This window comes from Colias eurytheme, chromosome 6, assembly GCF_061535395.1.
Source record: "Colias eurytheme isolate Ceu_HAF_F1 chromosome 6, ilColEury1 Martin Lab GWU primary, whole genome shotgun sequence".
NCBI classification, from domain to species: domain Eukaryota; kingdom Metazoa; phylum Arthropoda; class Insecta; order Lepidoptera; family Pieridae; genus Colias; species Colias eurytheme.
In genome coordinates this window covers 13,386,597-13,407,153 of record NC_142985.1, presented here as the reverse complement: position 1 = coordinate 13,407,153, position 20,557 = coordinate 13,386,597, and the positions used below count along the sequence as shown (strand labels likewise).

At 36.8% G+C, this 20,557-nt stretch overlaps 1 protein-coding gene across 1 annotated transcript in view; it reads left to right on the top strand.

Moving 5' to 3' along the window:
- Window positions 1-11,801, top strand: part of Dscam3 (Down syndrome cell adhesion molecule 3) — a 115,669-nt gene extending 103,868 nt beyond the window's left edge. The window contains exons 24-38 of the mRNA XM_090102664.1: window positions 110-262; window positions 482-611; window positions 940-1,115; window positions 1,426-1,605; window positions 3,842-4,027; window positions 5,833-6,021; window positions 6,230-6,375; window positions 6,662-6,803; window positions 7,264-7,420; window positions 9,171-9,322; window positions 9,568-9,708; window positions 9,952-10,116; window positions 10,442-10,496; window positions 11,124-11,198; window positions 11,337-11,801. Of these exons, the coding sequence (XP_089958790.1) occupies window positions 110-262; window positions 482-611; window positions 940-1,115; window positions 1,426-1,605; window positions 3,842-4,027; window positions 5,833-6,021; window positions 6,230-6,375; window positions 6,662-6,803; window positions 7,264-7,420; window positions 9,171-9,322; window positions 9,568-9,708; window positions 9,952-10,116; window positions 10,442-10,496; window positions 11,124-11,198; window positions 11,337-11,388 (2,099 nt within the window). The 3' untranslated portion in view covers window positions 11,389-11,801. The remainder of the gene's footprint in view (window positions 1-109; window positions 263-481; window positions 612-939; window positions 1,116-1,425; window positions 1,606-3,841; window positions 4,028-5,832; window positions 6,022-6,229; window positions 6,376-6,661; window positions 6,804-7,263; window positions 7,421-9,170; window positions 9,323-9,567; window positions 9,709-9,951; window positions 10,117-10,441; window positions 10,497-11,123; window positions 11,199-11,336) is intronic.
- The last annotated feature ends 8,756 nt before the right edge of the window (window positions 11,802-20,557 follow it).

Genomic DNA, 20,557 nt, shown 5'->3' with positions numbered 1-20,557 from the left:
TCTTAATTAATCTAATTCTCAACTAAACTCCTGATTTAGAAATTATTGCTATATTTGTGATACATTTATCATTTATTAATTTCTCATTTAATATTGATCATAATTCCAGCGGATGTGGCGGAAATCAAGCGGGTAACAACAACAGACACGTACCTGCACACGCTGCACAAGTACACCAACTACTCGGTGCAAGTGCTCGCCTTCACCAGTGCGGGAGATGGGAAGAGAAGCCCGCCTGTGTACTGCATGACTGAGGAAGATGGTGAGTTTGCAGTAGTTTGCTAAGGAGGAAATATAGCAATCATACCACTTTAAAATTTTTCAAAATACTTTGACTACATAAATATTCAGTAAATGACTTAAAGTAGCTAGCTACTGGCAAAAGTATGAAATCCAGTAGTGAGTATATGGTGAATGTGATTTATAAACATATTTTCTAATATCTATTCATACCTCTGTAAATATTGTTTAATCGTTACAGTTCCATCGGCTCCAGAAAAGATCAAAGCTCTCGCGTACTCCAGTGACTCGGTCCTGGTGAGCTGGTTACCACCTCTCCATCCAAACGGCATTATTTCACACTACACTGTCTACTATCGAGAAGCTGGCAGGTAATTACAATAATTCTTGGTAATGGAAATATATTATGACATCTTTTTCGATACGTTTCACGCACAAGTTAATGAAAATTTATTTGACACATTTGGAAAGCTAATCAGAAGTGTTTTTAATTTTTCAAGAAAATTACGCTGGGTATCAACTTATCTGGCACATACAGTGCTAGGCTTTATAAAATTTTCCAATTGTAATATCAAATTTAAAATCATCTTGAAGGTATTGTTGCTCACTTGACTTTAGCTATTTTTCTTATATAAGGTTTTTCACCATATAATTATGACAGGTACGTTTTTATTAACACGTTTTGTGCATATTATCCAGGTTGGGAAAGCACTCGAGTTTCACAGTGGCTGCGGAGAAGAGCCCTGAGCTGGAGCTGCTGTTCCAGGTGCGCAACCTGATGGAGAACCAGCTGTACGAGTTCTGGGTGTCCGCCACCACCGGCTCTGGAGAGGGGGAGTCCACGCTCGTCGTGGGACAGGGACCCAGTGCTAGGAGTAAGATTGCATAATATCATGTCTGATCGAATAGTTTAGGCATTAAATATTATGTTATTACTTGATATACACAGTAATTTCTTTCAAAAAGAGCGGCCTTCCTTGTGGAAAAAAGCTGATGGCAATTCAACATTTTTACTTGTTTTTCACTGCATGGAAAATACATATTTTGAAAAAAATTTAATGTATATTCTTTCCTAGAAACAGAAAAAATATTTCATTGGACCGATCGTAATATGTACGGAAAATCAAGATTGAGGCATGTTTATTTACATCGTTAATAGGTTTTTTTTTATTCTTAACAATGCAGTACCAGCGCGTATAGCATCGTTCGGCGGGGTGCGCGCGGTGCGCGTGGGCGAGGGCGCGCTGCTGGCGTGCTCGTGCGTGGGCGCGCCCGCACCGCGCTCGCGCTGGGCGCACCGCCTCGACCCCGTCACGCACCACCACTTCTACCAGGTCACGCGCAAGGGACACCTACATATACGCGGTAAGTTGTCGGGTTAGTTCTATGACTGAAGTGAGGTCTTTGTTTTGAGTGATGTTTTTTTTTAACTTAGATCAGTATATCTACTTTTAACTAGCTGCGCTTCGCGGTTTCACCCGCGTTACTCTGCTCCTGTTGTTCTTAGCGTGATGATATACAGGGTGTAATCGTTAAGTGTGCACAGGCGATTTTTCCGTAAGTATTACAGATAACATAAAACTTTAAACTGATATCGAAAGTACTTAACCTAATGAGTAAAATGGCGGTAATAAATTTTTAAAAATAAATCGAGAAATAACAAAAAAAACCGGCCAAGTGCGAGTTGGACTCGCGCACCGAGGGTTCCGTACAAATAAGTTTAAAATTATTTAAAAAAATATATTATGTGATGTAACTGAAAATTTATGGTTTTCGTAATGTTTCCTTTATCTATGCTATAAGACGTTGCTTCGTACCAAATTTCAAGATTCTGAGTTCACGGGAAGCACCCTGTAGGTTTTGATTCCCTTGCAAGTTTCGAAAATTTGCGGCATAAACGGCTGTATCTTTTGATTGCGTTGGCTTAGAAGTTTGATTTTTTCACAGCTTCAAGGGACAGTAGATTTGAGTAATTCATATAAATTTCAGCTTCATACCTCCACGCGTTCCTGAGAAAAAGGGTCTTGACAGACGGACAACAAAGTGATCCTATAAGGGTTCCGTTTATTCCTTTTGAGGTACGGAACCCTAAAAATTATCTTTAAACCTCCCATACATTAAAATGCTCGGAAAATCCCCGGAAAATGCCTGGGAAAATCCCGGAAAATGCCTGAGAAATGTCTGAAAAATATCCGGAAAATGCGTGGAAATTACCGGAAAAACTGTAGAAAATGCCTTGAAAATCCCTGGAAAATGCCTGGAAAATGCCTGAGAAATGTCCGGAAAATGTCTGGGAAATGCGTGGAAAATCTCCGGAAAATGCCAGGGAAATGTCCGGAAAATGTCTGGAAAACATCCGGAAAATGCGTGGAAATTTCCGGAAAAACTGTGGAAAATGCCTGGAAAATATCCGGAAAATGCGTGAAAATGTCCGGAAAATATCCGGTAAATGCGTGGAAATTTCCGGAAAAACTGTGGAAAATGCCTGGAAATATCCGGAAAATGCGTGAAAATGTCCGGAAAATATCCGGTAAATGGGGGAAAATGTCCGGAAAATGCGTGAAAATGTCCTGAATATATCCGGAAAATGCCTGGAAAATTCCGGAAAAACCGTGGAAAATCCCTGGAAATTATCCGGAAAATGCGTGAAAATGTCCGGAAAATATCCGGTAAATGCGTGAAAATGTCCGGAAAATGCGTGACAATGTCCGGAAAATATCCCGAAAATGCCTGGAAAATCCCCGGAAAATGCCTGGGAAATGCGTGGAAAATCCCCGGAAAATGCCAGGGAAATGTCCGGAAAATCCCCGGGAAATGCTTGGAAAATGCCCGGAAAATGCCTGGGAAATTCCCGGAAAATGCCTGGGAAGAACGGGAAAATAACCGGAAAATGCCAGGGAAATGTCTGGAAAATGTCTGGAAAATATCCGGAAAATGCGTGGAAATGTCCGGAAAAAGCGTGTAAAATGCCTGGAAAATCCCTGGAATATGCCTGGATAATGTCTGGAAAATATCTGGAAAATATCCGGAAAATGCGTGAAAATGTCCGAAAAAAGCGTGGAAAATGCCCGGAAAATGCTCGGAAAATCCCCGGAAAATATCCGGAAAATGCGTGAAAATGTCCGGAAAAAGCGTGGCAATTTGCGAAGTAATTAAAGCAGAAAACCAAAAAAGAAAAAGAAAGCTAAAATCTTTCATATTAAATGTATATGGGATATTCATATTTCATACTTAATGTATGGGAGGGTTTAAAGATATTTTTTTTGATATTTCTCGATTCATTTTTAAAAATTTATTACGGCCATTTTACTCATTAGGTTAAGTACTTTCGATATCAGTTTAAAGTTTTGTGTTATCTGTAATACTTACGGAAAAATCGCCTGTGCACACTTAACGATTACACCCTGTATAGCCTATAGCCTTCCTCGATATGCTATCTAACACCGAAAGAAAAATTTCAAGTCAGATCAGTAATTTTTGAGATTAGCGCATTCAAACAAACAAACTCTTCAGCTTTATAATATTAGTATAGATTTGAAAACCTAACAGGACAATTTTCTCTCTCTGCTCTATTTCTGTATCCGTACCATGTGACTTGCAGAAGTAAACGAGCAGTCATCGGGCAACTTCACGTGCACAGCGCACAACAGCATCGGCGAGGACTCGATAGTGTACGTGGTGTGGGCGCTGGGCCCGCCCGGCGCGCCCGCGCTGTCGCTGCAGTACACCACCGCGTCCAGCGTGCGCCTGCTGTGGCGCCTGCCACCCGCCGACTCGCCCGTGCTCGGTGAGAAAAGAAGAAAGACAAACAAAAAAGAGCGTGTGCGTGCACACGTGTTAGAAGTGAAACTTCTTTGGCAAGTTCAAAGATACCATAATAGTCCGCTCACGCCATGAGGTGACGGTATTGCCATGAAGTCTAAAGAAGTTTCACTTCAAAAAATAAACAAACACACTTTCACATCTATACATATAATCAATCTGTGTAACAATTCTGTACATTGAAAATATTGAAAAAATAAATAGTAGGGTGTGTTACTGGATCGATACCAAACCCAAATATGTGATTAAAAAAATTTTTGTCTGTCTGTCTGTCTGTCTGTCTGTATGTGAAGACATCACGTGAAAACTAACGGTTCGATTTCGATGAAACTTGGTATAATTATACCTTATTATCCTGGGCGTAAAATAGGATACTTTTTATCCTGTAAAAACACGTAGAAAAAAAATTAATCTTAATTTTTAGGGTTCCGTACCTCAAAAGAAACAAAACCGGCCAAGTGCGAGTCGGGCTCGCGCACAAAGGGTTCCGTAGCAGCAAATATAATAAATTACAGTTAAATCAACCTATCTCAAAAACTATAAGAGATACTTTGATCAAACCAAAAATCGTTGAAAGAGTTAATTAGCATGCATCACCTCTATTTTTTTTAGAATTTTATACCCCGTAGTTATAAAAATAGAGGGGGGGGGGACATACTTTTTACGACTTTGAGAGCTGATATCTCAAAAACCGTTCACTTTAAGAAAAATGTTTTTTAGAAAACTTTATATCATTTTAAAAGACCTTTCCATTGATACCCCACACGGGTATGTACATCGAAAAAAAAAATTTCATCCCTCAGTTACATGTATGGGGGGCCCCACCCCCAATTCTTTTTTTTACTATTTAGTGTCATATTTTTGTAGCGGTTCATACAACACATATTCCCATCAAATTTCATCACTGTAGTACTTATAGTTTCCGAGTAAATCGGCTGTGACAGACGGACAGACGGACAGACGGACAGACGGACATGACGAAACTATAAGGGTTCCGTTTTTGCCATTTTGGCTACGGAACCCTAAAAACGGAACCCTTATAGGATCACTTTGTTGTCCGTCTGTCCGTCCGTCCGTCCGTCCGTCCGTCCGTCAAGACCCTTTTTCTCAGGAACGCGTGGAGGTATGAAGCTGAAATTTATATCAATTACTCAGGTCTACTGTCCCTTGAAGCTGTGAAAAAATCAAACTTCTAATCAAACGCAATCAAAAGATACAGCCGTTTATGCCGCAAATTTTCGACACTTGCAAGGGAATCAAAACCTACAGGGTGCTTCCCGTGAACTCAGAATCTTGAAATTTGGTACGAAGCAACGTCTTATAGCATAGATAAAGGAAAAATTACGAAAACCATAAATTTTTAGTTACATCACATAATATACTTTTTTTAATAATTTTAAACTTACTACCACGGAACCCTCGGTGCGCGAGTCCGACTCGCACTTGGCCAGTTTTTTTCAGTTTTATCTTTAGATTCTATTAGTCCATGGTTTTATCCATAGACGTTGTTCTGTAGACCCGCGAACACACGTTGCGTATTATTATAGGCCTAGCCGTATTTGGGTCCAATAGATATTTATAAGATGTCATTGTCAGAGTTATTGGAGAAATAAACCATCCACGCAAAGACCGACATCCGCGCGGACGGAGTCGCGGGCGGAAGCTAGTTTATAATATTAGTAAGTGTGTACCATTTTTAACCGACAAAAGCAGATCCAATAGTATTTTCTTTACAAATTTTTAACATTTATTTTATGTAAATCATTCCAGGTTACGTCCTTCATTACAAACAAGCATCAGAACAAGAATGGCACAGCGTGGAACTATCGCCCGAGCTGACGTCATACACGATGGACATGTTGAAATGCGGCACCACGTACAACGCAAAGATTCAAGCGCAAAACAAAATCTCGTTAGGTCCCCCGAGTGAGGTTCTCACTGCTACAACTAGAGGAGGACGTACGTTTTTTTTCTTACGTTTTAATTACTTTTTACAAACATTTTCATATTTATTTCAGTCAGATATGTGTTCGGCCGTGGCCGTAAATGAACTAGTATCTATGACCGAGACTACAACGATGGCTGTGCCTAATGCCTATGACTACGACCACGAATCTCGACAACCGACCACTATAGCGATGATCAAGATATTTATTGTATGCGCCAGGTCCCAAGCCACCGAAGCCGGAGGAGCACGTGCACATGAACGCGACGGCGATCAAAGTGAACCTGTACGCGTGGCGCGACGCCGGCTGCCCCATTCTTGGCTTCCGCCTCGCTTACCGCCGTGCGGGAGATGAGCATTGGATCAAGGTCTCTATCAACGTAGCTATTTTAGCATACAATTTTTTTTTATTCCTGCTTTTTCGACGACTAATATAAGCGCATCTAGCTTGACTGATATTGCATGTAGTGTGATGTTACATAATATAAACTAGCTTGTTAGTAAAAGCAGCAGCAGCAGCTTTCCTGTTGATTTGTAAATAAATTGATTTTGGCCTCATTTGGCAACTCAATGGATATCCCGCTGTACCTAATAAAAAAAATATGTGGATACTGAAAAATTTAATAACCTAAATTGAACAAATTAATATTGTAGGTGGGCGAGACGCTGACGGGCGCGAACCACGTGCTGGGCGAGCTAGCGCCGGGAACGTGGTACGAGCTCATGGTGGAGGCGTGGAGCGACGCCGGCGCCGAGCGCGTCACCCTCCTCGCAGATACGCACACGCTTGCTGGCGGTATGTGATATTAATATCATCAAGTAATAACCAAAAATAGATGAATAAGATGTATTCCTTAAGTTGGTGTCAAAATATCAATTTTTAATGTGCTTGTAAGAATATCGATACATTAGAAGAATTAATTTAACACGGTATAAAAAACATTTACATTCAAAATACCTATAAGGATTTTGAATGTAAATGTTTTTTATACCATTTACAATTTTTACTACGTAAGTTCGTTTATATTATTGAAATTCTGGAACAAACACAATTTATTATCCACTTTTATTAACTTTCAAATTATATTTCATTAGTATACCTACGACTGATTTCGTATCATACTCAGTAACATCATTAATGTTGTAAACGTAGTAGTTAAGATACCTCTAGCCACAGAAAAATAACTAGTAGCTAGCTACTCTAGCATAAAATTATTATGTAATTACATAAACAACTATCGTATTTGTGTGTACAGGTCGCATTCCGTCGCTGCGTCGCGCGGAGCCGGGCAGCGCGGCGGGCAGCGCGCGCACGGGCGGCGTGCGCGCCGTGCTCGTGTCGTGCGCCGCCGCCGCCGCGCTGCTCGCCGCCGCGCTCGCTGCGCTAATCTGCTTGCTGCATGCTAAGCGCAAGTGAGTGCACACACACACATACACCTATACTGCCAGGCGTTATACAAAGACAAACCTCTGAAATACACCGCACACGTACACACTTCGTAGATCTTTAATGAATCCCTGAGCTAAAATTCTAAATCTACTTCTAAACCAGTAGACCTACTAGTACCTACAGACCTGTACCTACTGAATATAAAAATAGCGTATCCATGAAATATTTCAACTTGCATAATATTTTAAAATTATTCTAACTATAGTCCGTTCGCGTTAAGAAAATAGTGAGTCATCGTTGTCCGCCGGCCTGGCCACGCCCCAAATTAGAAAGTCGAGTTCACAGTGACCAGTTGAAATCTGACCTTCGAACAAAACGGTTGTGTATTTTGCGTGACTCGTTCAACAATAAATTTTGAAAATGAATACTTCACCAATTCGAAAGAATAAAAGTGGATCAATAATCCATAGCGGAGAGAGACGCATAATTTACAATGTTTATAAGTACTTTAAATTGTGTGATTTTAATGCAACTAAAAAACGAAAAGGAACAAAATTATTTCATAATAAATGTAACTGAAGAATCTAGCGATACTGAATAGTGATTTAAGTAATTTTAAGACATTTTTTTTTCCATTAATAATAATTTAATGTTTAAAAAAATGTTTGTACTTTTTCTCCACTGTGAATAGACCCTCATCCTGTAGTTGCACTGATGACTCACTATTTTCTTAACGCGAACGGACTATAAGTCTGGGGGCACGGTAGTGCCCCCGCCAAGACGAGCCAAGCGAGGCGCACGGGCACTACCTACCTTTTCTCGAAGCGCTTCGACGTTTTTTTGAACCCTCATAACTTGGGTTTGGATTATGCTAGATCAACAAAATTTTCGGGATATATTGTCAATAGCGGACTTATTGAACGTATTAAGTTTTAATTACATTAGCTTTTATACTTCAGATTTTATTTATATCTAAAAAACGCTAATTTCGTCACTGACTCACTGATGATCATCAAAATTCTTAAGGTATTTCCTAATGTCCTAGAAAGCTGAAATTTTGTATGTAAGCTAGTATTAGCACATAAACAACAAAAAAATTATAAAACTTGTAACTTTCATCCCCCAACCCCTTAAACTAGGGGATGGGAGTTTGTATGAGACCTGTAATTTTAAATTAAATTTTGATGACGCTATAGAGGTCTAATCTAATAATCTAAAACTTGGTTCCCCTAGATATATATATGTATAGGTACTCCTTGTTAAAAAAAATTGTTACAAACAACCTACAAAAAGAAATGAAATCCCACCAAAAACATTTTCATGTAAAATGTTGCCAAGACGAGCCCATATGATTCGCACTGTCAAAAAGTTATCAGATCTCATGTAGAGCCAAGCTTCTAACACTACACGCCCTAACTCTACAAGGCCTAACTTCACAAACTCTACACCTTAGTCAAAATATGTGGCTTGGCCGTTCGTTACTACAAGAACTATTGTATAACACAAAAGTAATGAACAGTGAATTAATTTTTCACCTTACGCCGATGTGAATGTAGCGAAATGGCCAAGCCACATATTTTGACTAAGGTGTAGAGTTTGTGAAGTTAGGCCTTGTAGAGTTAGGGCGTGTAGTGTTAGAAGCTTGGCTCTACATGAGATCTGATAACTTTTTGACAGTGCGAATCATATGGGCTCGTCTTGGCAACATTTTACATGAAAATGTTTTTGGTGGGATACTTTTATATAAAAGTTACGCACGATTCTCATTCACAGATTTTTCTGTTTCTCAAATGACCATTACCTAAGGGACAACAGGAAGCTCAGCGAAAGCAATGAGGCTGAAAGAGAAAAGCTTAGAGAGGGACAGAAACTATATTCATCGTCGTCTATCAATGGCAACGAGAAGTCCAATGATGACTCATCAGGTAATAAAAAATCTTTTCTTATCTTTTAATGATTCACCACAGATAATATAATACTATTATAATAGGAATCCTGTAATTTTACCTGAATAAAACTGCATTCTGTTTTTATTTCACACAACGAATTTTCCATCATGTTTAACTTTCGCAGAATGATAACAAGAAACAATACTTTATTCATCTTTCATTCGGTATATTGATTTTGATTTCGTACTGTAATGTTATAATACTATGAATGTGTATACTAGCGGAGCTGTATGAGATCAGTCCGTACGCAACGTTCGGCGGCGCGGCGGCACACTCGCTGCAGTTCCGCACGCTCGCGCGCCGCGACGATGACGCGCCCGCGCCGCACCGCCGCCGTCGTGCTTGTGATCACTATCGATACGGTGAGCTAGCAACGCACACGGAACACAATAATATATCCTGTAGGTACACTGACTACAGATTGTTCATTGCATACTGTACACTTCACATAGCAAAGTAAAACACACAGAATATTGCACACACACACACTGTACACTGCTATAAAATACTTTACTTACCCACACTATTTTATGTGTGTGTTTGAGTACTTATCATGGCGCTTTTTACTCAGTACACAAAGATGATATAATCTTCGTGTATAACAGACGAGTCGAGCCTGTCGAAGTGCAGTACAGTGGAGGCGCGGCACCGGCTGCGCGCGCCGGCCGCGCCCGCGCCCCTCGCGCCCGCACCGCCCGCGCCGCCCGCCTGGCGCGAGCGCTCCGACTCGGACGACTACAGTGACAGCGCCGCCAATACCACCACTAAGGGTAAGGCGGTAGGACAATTTATTAAGGCAGCGTTGTGGGGACTTACAGATGATGGACAAAGATGTAGATGATAAAAGCCTATTAGAAATAAGAAAAATGGCATTGTGTAAAGCTAATTAGATTTTCCTTGCAACATACAATTGTTTTATGAACTGAATTTATAATTATTAATCTGCGTTATGAATCTAGTATTATTCAGTTCAGAAAACTTCTATAATATTAAGTACCCGTTCTTAAGCATTCGTAAAAGTCAATCTTATTGTTACTTTTGAGGAACGTTACACCTTAAATTACAAAGTATACCAAGCCCAATAATGATGAACAGGTTCAGGCTCGGGCGGCGGCAGCGCGTACGGCAGCGGGCGGCGCACCGCCAGCAGGTAGACCAGGTACCTCCCCGACACCCGCACACCGCACCCGCACCACATACCACACCCCACACCCCGCACCTTACACCCCATACCCTGCAATTAAACCTAATATACACCGCATTCTCCCATCACTTCTATGCTCCACACAACAAGTCAACGTGGAGATCAATATGCCAAACTGCTAGATATCAATTACATCCATACACAAGAAGAAAACAGAAAATCTAACTTGAAATGTCTTATCACAGCACCAATTTTCGAACAACCCAGATTTTAATTTACAATAATAATTACATATTTACCATTTATTTTGAAGTTGTAGAGTCAGAAATTATTGTCCGTTCATATCACACTGCCATCTTATCATTTTTCAATACGACGCCTACAGGTCCTGTATCCTGTGCCTTTTCCATCTTAAATGACGAAAACAGCTTTAATGTAAGCCTCAAAACACAAAAAGACGTGTAATTCACGCACAGCTTTATAATTGCTCAATAATTTCTAACTACCCTCATTTGTAACAATTTGTCTATTTTATGTTTATCCATACAGCTTATATCCCTGAATGTATTTGTATAAGTGGTAAAGAATGGTTTTAACACTACATTAATGTGACTAGTGTTTCTTGTCCGTCAGCGGAGGCCCGGCCGGGAGCGAGCTCTCGGGGTGCTTCGCCCCAATACCCCCTGATATATCTTCATTGATAGATAAGTAAGTAAGATACGAGTTTTAAAAAGTGTTTATTGTGTAAATTATGTTGGGAAAAGAGAGCTGTCTTTTTTCCCTCTCGTTTCTTTTCAAAAACTTGAACAAATATTATAAAATTGAACTAATATCTATTAATTTCAGATACCAACAGCGAAAGGAACAAGAAAGGCGGGAATGTACGATACACGTGTAACATTCCACAGTCCAATATATAGTTTTTATACATGTTTAGGGAGCTCGTCAATCTTAGTTCTAATGTATAGGATAATAGGGACTAAAATGGCATGTTATTGCGATTTAGGGGTGGTGTATGTAAAAATAGGCCTCATCTCTGCCACAAAAAATATGTTAAGAAAATATATTGAATACCAATAATGGTCATAGCTTGAATTCTTGATAGTCAATCTAAGTTTTCCGTCTGTTCTTGCTTGCCAATTTGATGGTTATTTTATAAGCATCTTCAAATAAAGCTTAGACTCTAAGAGCATTGGATTCTGTTTATATTTCTGAGACTTGAACGCTTTGGAAAGTAATGGGAACAAAGAATCTAAGAAGGGAAGAAACTACTATTTTTAATCTGATAACTTTATCGTATATAAATTATTATTGGAGAGATGATTAATTGTTTTCTCAGTTTTCATTCAACGCTAATAGAAGTTCATAAGGATCAGAAAAGTGTAATGGAACTCATAGTTATAATAGAAAATGATTTTCAGCATGATCCTCTTTTTGATGTATACCTACATATTATTATGTTTTATTTCAGTAGATATTAATTATACTACCAAAAATCACAAATAATTTCGACCTTTATTATGTGTATAGTGTGCTCTCTTTCGTGTACTTATTTTGTATACCTATTAGTTTTTAACATTTAAACTTAATTTAAATTCCAAGTTCGAGAAACGATAGAACAAAATACCCTTCCAAAACACATTTCTACACGTTTTATTTGCTTAAGAGCGCGACTGATTTTAGCATGAATAACTTATTGTTATTACTTATTACCTATTAGGTATGAACAAAATATAATTGTGTTCAAGTTTACTAAGAACTTTTATACTTCTCTCCTGCAGCGTATTTTCCTCCTCAACTTTTATAGAATGTAGGTACTTTTTCTAAGAAATTAAATGAAAAGAGATGAACGGAATTAATTACTTTAAAGTTTAACGTTTAAAATATAGAGCATGACTTTCATAGTTCAAAACTTAAATAATATAACTGAAAACTTATATTTTGCTGATTATATAATGAAAAAAAAAATGTTGTGTGGTTTTATGAAACCACGGTAAAAGTGAAACTGTTCGAGCGGTTCCGAACACTGCTTTGTGTAGTGCATGTCGCGTTACGGTCGGCTACCGAGTAGGTATACCTACTCGGCAGCCGCGATACACGCGACATGCGCTACACAGACCAAACAGTTTGAGACGATGTAATAAAAGTTTCACTTTAAAAAATATATCCCTTCGGGTGACTTTAAATATGTATAATCCAGTAAAAAATTAAGGCCATTGAAAACCGTTTTATATTGCTTAGGATAGTATATGGCAAGAAAATTATAATAATTTCCATTTTAAAACTGGTATAGGTACTTACTTGTAAATTACACGAACATTACATAATGTGCCAAAAGTTACCATGAATCTCATCTGTAATAACTTTCAAAAATGCTTTGCAAATTGTAGAGAACATTCCGCAACTAAAGTTACATTTGTGTGAACATCTATAACTCGCTTTCGCAAGGATGTTAGAATATAGTATGACGAATGGGAAGTGAAAAATAAGTATGGGAAGTATAAAATAGCATACTGCGTCTGACATACAGACGCTTCACGCTACTAAATAAAGGTACTAAAATTCAAGATGTAGTTAACTAATACAGGAAATGTTTAATTTTAAAAGTGCGTTATTTTTAATTATTATAATATGAGATAGGCGAATTAACTTGCTTAAATCGTGATTAAAATTGAGACACCCCATTGGCATAGTAGGATAAGTTGTTAACATTATTGTGATTTATTTTAATGCTGTTAAATGTGACGGTAGATTTATAACTTGTAAATAGTAGGAAATGATAGGTGTTTGCTGTGTGACTACAATTCTATGTCATTTGATGACCTTAAAGCAAGGATCAATGGGAAACCCATAATTTCAATTAAATTATTAAATTTATAAATAAACGACATAGAAAACATCTAACTAATCTAAAAATATTCGTATTAAAATTTATGATAACTGCCTAGTTGCTTTTGAATGTTTGCAATAAATAGCAAAAAATGCAGAAGGCATTGATTTCTATTTCAGACATGAAACGAAATTTATTTGCTCAACGTAATAATTTAAATAAAGCATTTAAAATTTGTCTTACTTAAAATTTTATTTACCATACAAAATACAAAAATTTATGAAAATGAAATATGTTTATTTCGTTAAAATGCAGCATTTGAGTATGAAACGCGAGCCTAGAGTAAACTTGACCCAGATGAACCGTGACCCTTGTGCCCCTCGTCCGGACGAAAATAGTCTCTTCATGTTAGGGTTCCTTGTTATGAGCTTCGTGAAACTAGTGACAAAGGAATTCACCGTGTATTCTTACTATGTTGCATTATAATGACCATGACGTAAAAAAAATTGAAATAAACTGAAACTATTATAAATATTAAACAGCGAGGTCCGTTGAACAGTCCGTTTGAAATCGTTGCAAAATATTAATTAAAACCACAAAAATTATTACACGATAGGGAAAGTTAATACCTATATACCTACTGTAGGAACATAGGTGTAGGTACGCAAAAATGTCGCATGTCTGCGCTTTTACTCTTTGAATATTTCAACAGGAAGCCATTCCATTTTAAGTGCATGTTTTATTTCACTGGAAGACATAAAGATATGCTTCAAATATTTAAAACAAAATGCAAACCTCGTTAAAAAGGAAACCTAGCTTTAAGAACAATTAGATGTTATTTTATGTTTAGGATCTGATTTTTTTTTATTATTAACAGAGAAGGCTAATAAGGATTACACAAATGTGTTCGAAAATGTTTTAATTAAAAACTTTTCCTGTATCGACTGCTACCCATTGATAATTATTTAATTGTATAAGTGATATTAATATTAATTATTATCACACACGCAAAAGTTTATATTATAAGATGTATTATTTCATTATTTTTACAGACTCAACAATAAAATACAATTAAAATTGTTTTCATTGTAAAATTAATTGTATTTTATGACACAATTAATAAATTGTGAGGCTTTGACCGTCTTTCGTTTATAGTATAATAAGGTAGTATAAACTTTATACTACCGCGCCGATCGCGATGTGAACTGTAGAGCTACCTGAGCTAAAGACACGACTTCTTATAATTTTTTTGTTATAGTTAATACAAAAATATATTCATCTATAATTATCTTTGCTCTAAGATAATTATTATTCTAAACAATGTATTGTCTTGCCTATAAGAAAGTTTGTTCGAAATTGATGTTAAAACGCCTAACGTTAAATTACAATGTGCGCCAATTATTATTGATGTAAAACTTAATATTAATATAAGTACGGCTGTTCCAAACTGCAAAAGATACATATCATTATAATAGACTGCTATTATTAAGAGATTCGTAATTCTTTTTACCATATTGTTGGTTAGTTTAGCGTATATACTATTGTATAAACTCTTTCTATATACATGTTGTGTAATTAAATTATAAATAGAAGAGGATGGGAATAAATGTGTGTTGTGGTGGTTTGTTGTTTTTTTATTTAACTGCCCCCTTTCCTTCCGTTATGATTTGAAATTTTATAGAAGAGCATAATCGTTATAATTATTAAGGTGAAAAAAAAGAGAGCTATTAATTTTTAACGAGAGAGCGAGAGCGACTAAGACGCAATCTTTTAAATTGTATCTACCTATCATTGCCTACCTACCTACTAACTACCCATTTCTAAACTTGAGCTTTATATTGCTCTTACATGCAACAGATCTTTATTTATGTGTCTATAATTCGATCCAACTAAGTTTAAATTACCGTGTGTGTACCGTAATGTAGGTAGTATGTCATATAATGGCGCTTCCTATCTGTTCTAAGTGGAATCCATGGTTATCAAAACAGGTTATAGTTTTATCAAAACCACTGGCTGTCCCAGCAGATGTTGTTTGCCCCTTTATTTGCCCTTTTTCGTGTTTTCTCTCCATAAAAAACTTACTTGTGCTTTTACAAAATTGTTAAGAAATTGCTGAATTCGTCAAGCCGTTCTCTAGTTTTACGCTTGGCATTTGGCAATTCGTTTTTAATAGCATAAAGATAGATAAATAATCAAAATCGCAAGATATTGCAACACGATCCAACTAAAAGTTCTGATAAACTTAAACGCTCTAGGGCATGCTGACTTTCGGTGCTTGGTTAAATAATAATTAGTTACATTATTCCACATAAAACTAGCTGAAATTTTTTAGCGTTGGCCACAGAGCAAGTAATATTATGCACTGTGCGGTGGGCCCTTCTGGGCCGAACCTGCGCAGAAGTAAAAAATCTATAGTAATAATTATTATAAAGCTGAAAGTTTGTTTGTTTGTTTGAACGCGCTGATCTCAGGAACTACTGAACTACTACCTAAGCACAAACCTAACTATTAAATCGTCACACAGAAACCTAACTATTATTACATTGAGGTTCAAATTTATGTCTATCAAAATTTATAATCATGAAAATTATTTTTGAGGACTGCACACAAGTTAGTTTTAAAAAGCTAAGCTAACCTAACCTAACCTAACCTAACCTAACCTAACCTAAGCACAAACCTAACTATTAAATCGTCACACACATCTGGGGGCACGGCAGTGCCCCCGCCAAGTCGAGCAAAAAATAAAACCGGCCAAGTGCGAGTCGGGCTCGCGCACAAAGGGTTCCGTAGCAGCAAATATAATAAATTACAGTTAAATCAACCTATCTCAAAAACTATAAGAGATACTTTGATCAAACCAAAAATCGTTGAAAGAGTTAATTAGCATGCATCACCTCTATTTTTTTTAGAATTTTATACCCCGTAGTTATAAAAATAGAGGGGGGGGGACATACTTTTTACGACTTTGAGAGCTGATATCTCAAAAACCGTTCACTTTAAGAAAAATGTTTTTTAGAAAACTTTATATCATTTTAAAAGACCTTTCCATTGATACCCCACACGGGTATGTACATCGAAAAAAAAAATTTCATCCCTCAGTTACATGTATGGGGGGCCCCACCCCCAATTCTTTTTTTTACTATTTAGTGTCATATTTTTGTAGCGGTTCATACAACACATATTCCCATCAAATTTCATCACTGTAGTACTTATAGTTTCCGAGTAAATCGGCTGTGACAGACGGACAGACGGACAGACGGACAGACGGACATGACGAAACTATAAGGGTTCCGTTTTTGCCATTTTGGCTACGGAACCCTAAAAAGCGGCATGGCCGTACCATCCTTTTCTCGAAGCAATTCGGGCCTTTTTCGACCCCCTATAATTCGGTTGTGGATAAAGCAAGAAACCTGAATCTTCAGTAACTAATCCGGCATTGTATAAACACGGAATATTTAAAATTTCAGTCAATTTGAACCAGTAGTTTAAGAATGACAACTTGTTAAAGTTTCTAAATTTTGTCACTCACTGACTCACCGATCATCAAAAGTCCAAGGCACTTCTAGCAGACTTAGAAGCTTCATATTTAGAATACATATAGAGTTTAGTGTCTTAATCATGGGAAAACTTAAATATTTTGTAATTTCGGTCCAGTTTTCCAAATACACCAACTGCATCAATAACTTTGTAATCCCATATAAATATATGGGATTACAAAGTTATTTATGCAGTTGGTGGTTGGTGGTGGTTATAAATTTAATAGGTGTAGATAGGTACCTACCATATGAGGCAAGGGAGGGGGTATAGGGTGGGTAAGGGTGTGTTTAGCCCATGAAACTGAACAACATTATTACTTGTAAAATGGTCGACGTAATGAAAAACACATGATTGGACATTAATCTTGAAGTACGAAAATCTAATAAAACAATATATTATAATTTAAATCTGTTATATATAAATTGTTGGCGCGACTAGCCTCCTTACAGACAGACTGGCCTCTATTTTACTCTATGACTGACAAGCAAAATATACGCCAAAATGACAGAACAATGAAATGTGAATGCCTTCGAGCGAGCGGCAGCCGCACGCATACGTGCGAGCGCCCTCATGCTGTTCGGATGTGCCTCGAAACCTAACCTATAAGTTTGCGATTTTCATTTATAATTTCGATTGATAAATTACATTTACGACTAAAAGGCTTGCTCATTAGTTTACTGATATTATTCGCTTACGATTGGGATGTTGTTTGGTTAATTTTAAGGAACTTACATAAATACCTTAGTCTTCAAATATAATTACTTAATAGTGTCGGTCGAAATAACGAGACCAAAGGTATTAATTGTATTCTTACATCTTGCATATCTACCAGTACTAGTAGTCGCAATGGATTCGGAAATACTGTATGTGAATGACCATCCATGCCCACACCGGATTGTCCGTATACCTGGTGATGGTTCGTGTCTATTTCATTCTTTGTCATTCTCTATGTATGGGAATACTGAGTCTAATGTCGACTTTGGAAGTATTAAAGCGCAGGAATCATCAATTTGTGAATACAACAGATTAAGAAGTATTTACCGTCCAGACTTGTCAAAAATTGAGACATCAAAGCCTCCGAGAAAAGCCCATAGAGACAGGGAGTGGGCTTTGAGAAAAACTGTGGCTGAAGCTCAAGAAGTAGTACCGGAAAAGAAAAAGAGGAAGACTACATATAAAAATAAGAAAATATCATAAGACCTTTAACAAAATTCGTTAGAAGTAGATGGTATCAAAAAGAAAGGCTCTACAAAAAGAAGTGAGATCCCATCAAAAACATCCTGTAAAAAACCCAAGTCTCGCAGCTCAGTCTTTCTACCGTCAAAATTTGTGAGATCCATGTAATACCAAGTCGGTTAATCTATTTAGTGTCTACTTGAAGGACCTTCTGTCTTAAGTTATTACATAAGTTATTATCATGCCAATATTAAAAATATTTAACGTTTTAAAGATATAGATCGACTTGGACATCGCATGAAAACAAAATGAATATTACAATATTATATTAGATTCTTTAGTCTCTCGCGCCTCACGCGATTGAAACTCTCGTTCCTGTTGGTCGCTGGCCCGTCGTGCTGTGTAGTGTGATACATACTAATAATCAAATCAAGCGATGTCCAAGTCGATCTATTTGTTTAAAACGTTAAATATTTTTAATATTGGCATGATAATAACTTATGTAATAACTTAAGACAGAAGGTCCTTCAAGTAGACACTAAATAGATTAACCGACTTGGTATTACATGGATCTCACAACTTTTGACGGTAGAAAGACTGAGCTGCGAGACTTGGGTTTTTTACAGGATGTTTTTGATGGGATTTACTTTTTACGACAAATAATGGTTTATTTTCGATGCGATTTTAACCAATACAGCATTAATCCTTAACCAATTAAATAACTCGAATACATTTTTCATTTAATATAGATCTATATGGCCCTTTACACCGTAAGATTTAAGTGAATATTTTCGAAGATATTACAGATTTAAAAATTGTGGGACGTAGCGTTTGCGGCGGTGCCGGCCGGCCGCCCGGCTATATTATATTTTATACCCGTGCGAAGCCGGAGCGGGCCGCTATGTTTTTATATACAACGTTCACAGTTTTTCTGTAGTGTATTTAGTATCAGCATTGCACCCGTGCGAAGCTGGGGCGGGTCGCTAGTTATAATTAATATAAATATAAAAGTACCTGTAACATAAGCTTCATGCGTTTTTTTGCATACACTTCTTTAGAAGGATCCTCTTTCATCATGTTCGAAACCAATTCCGAATAATATCCACGCTTCGGAATCTAATCTCTCTCCGCATAAACCACATCATGGTATTTGATTCTTTTCTTCTTACTGAATGTTACACTCATTTTAACCTATTTATTGATTGAATAAAATATTAATTAATATATTAATATATGTTTTATTAATGTCAATATACTTAATAATTATTTAAAGTGACATTTGGTTTGACAAAAAGGTTTTTAATTTTTCGTAAAACCGCAATGATTGTTTTTGGTAAAACTAAAAAAGGTTTTAATAGATTGTTATATTCAATACGTAATTTGATAATCAAGCACTTCAAGTCTTACATGGAACGCCTCAGAGCGAGGTAACGCCGCATGAGTCATGTTTTTTCGTGCGTGCAGCCGGCTCTATCGAATTATAAGACGTTGTCACGTCAAAAATGGTAAAAATAATCTCCCAAAACAGTCGCAATAAGATTTAACTTTGTTTGATTTATGTTTTATTAAATAAATAATAAATAAAATATCCTTAATTGAATTATTATGTAGATTAATGGACGACTAAGATCCGTTAGGCAAAAATAAAAAATACAAGAGTTACACAGCTATTGAAATAATACAAAAACATAATTATATCAATTTAGTTCATTATTAATGTTGTGGGCCAAGTGATTAATGAGGATATTATTATTAATGCCCAGGCAGTATGAATAATGCCTTTGTTATCACTTGGCTCGTAACATAATATTATAAACTTTCTTATAATAAAAAATAAATGATGATTACGTATTTTTGTAAATGATTTTGATGTCTTAACCAGTCACTAAAAATAAATGTGTTACTTATAAATGCATAATAAAGATTTCATTTTATTGAAAACATTAAACATGCAAGATATAGAGTAAATAATAAAATTACATTTCAGTATTTGAACACAATAAAATTAATTCATAGTTCTTTTTCAATCTCGTAATATCTCACTTATTACCAGATGTGTTGGTCAACTAATCATAAGTTGCCGAGCGCCCAAGACAACGCACGTGTCGTTTTCATAGAATCTACAGACGCTCCGATGCAGCGCCATTACTAATATTAATGAGCGATTAGAGCGTGACTAGTCGAGCAACAAATCCGTGGATTTGTTTTTGTTTGACGGCCGTCTCATTACGCACACATGCGTTTAGAATCTTGGTGGTGCATTGTAAATACTTTCAAATGTTTTGAATTTTGGAGGGGCGCGCCATGTAAAATAAAAAAAAATTGACAGTGCGGCTACATTAAAAACTTAATATTTAATATTTCATCGAATGATTCTGGAGTCATTCGAAGATATGTTCGGAAATCTTCATCATCCAATTCCTAAAGGAGCCGCATATGACTGTAATTTTCTCTATTTCTATAGTAGAATTTAGCCTATTCTCTTCGTTTTTTCCTTGGTTCCTTTTGTAGCGGTGCTGTAGCA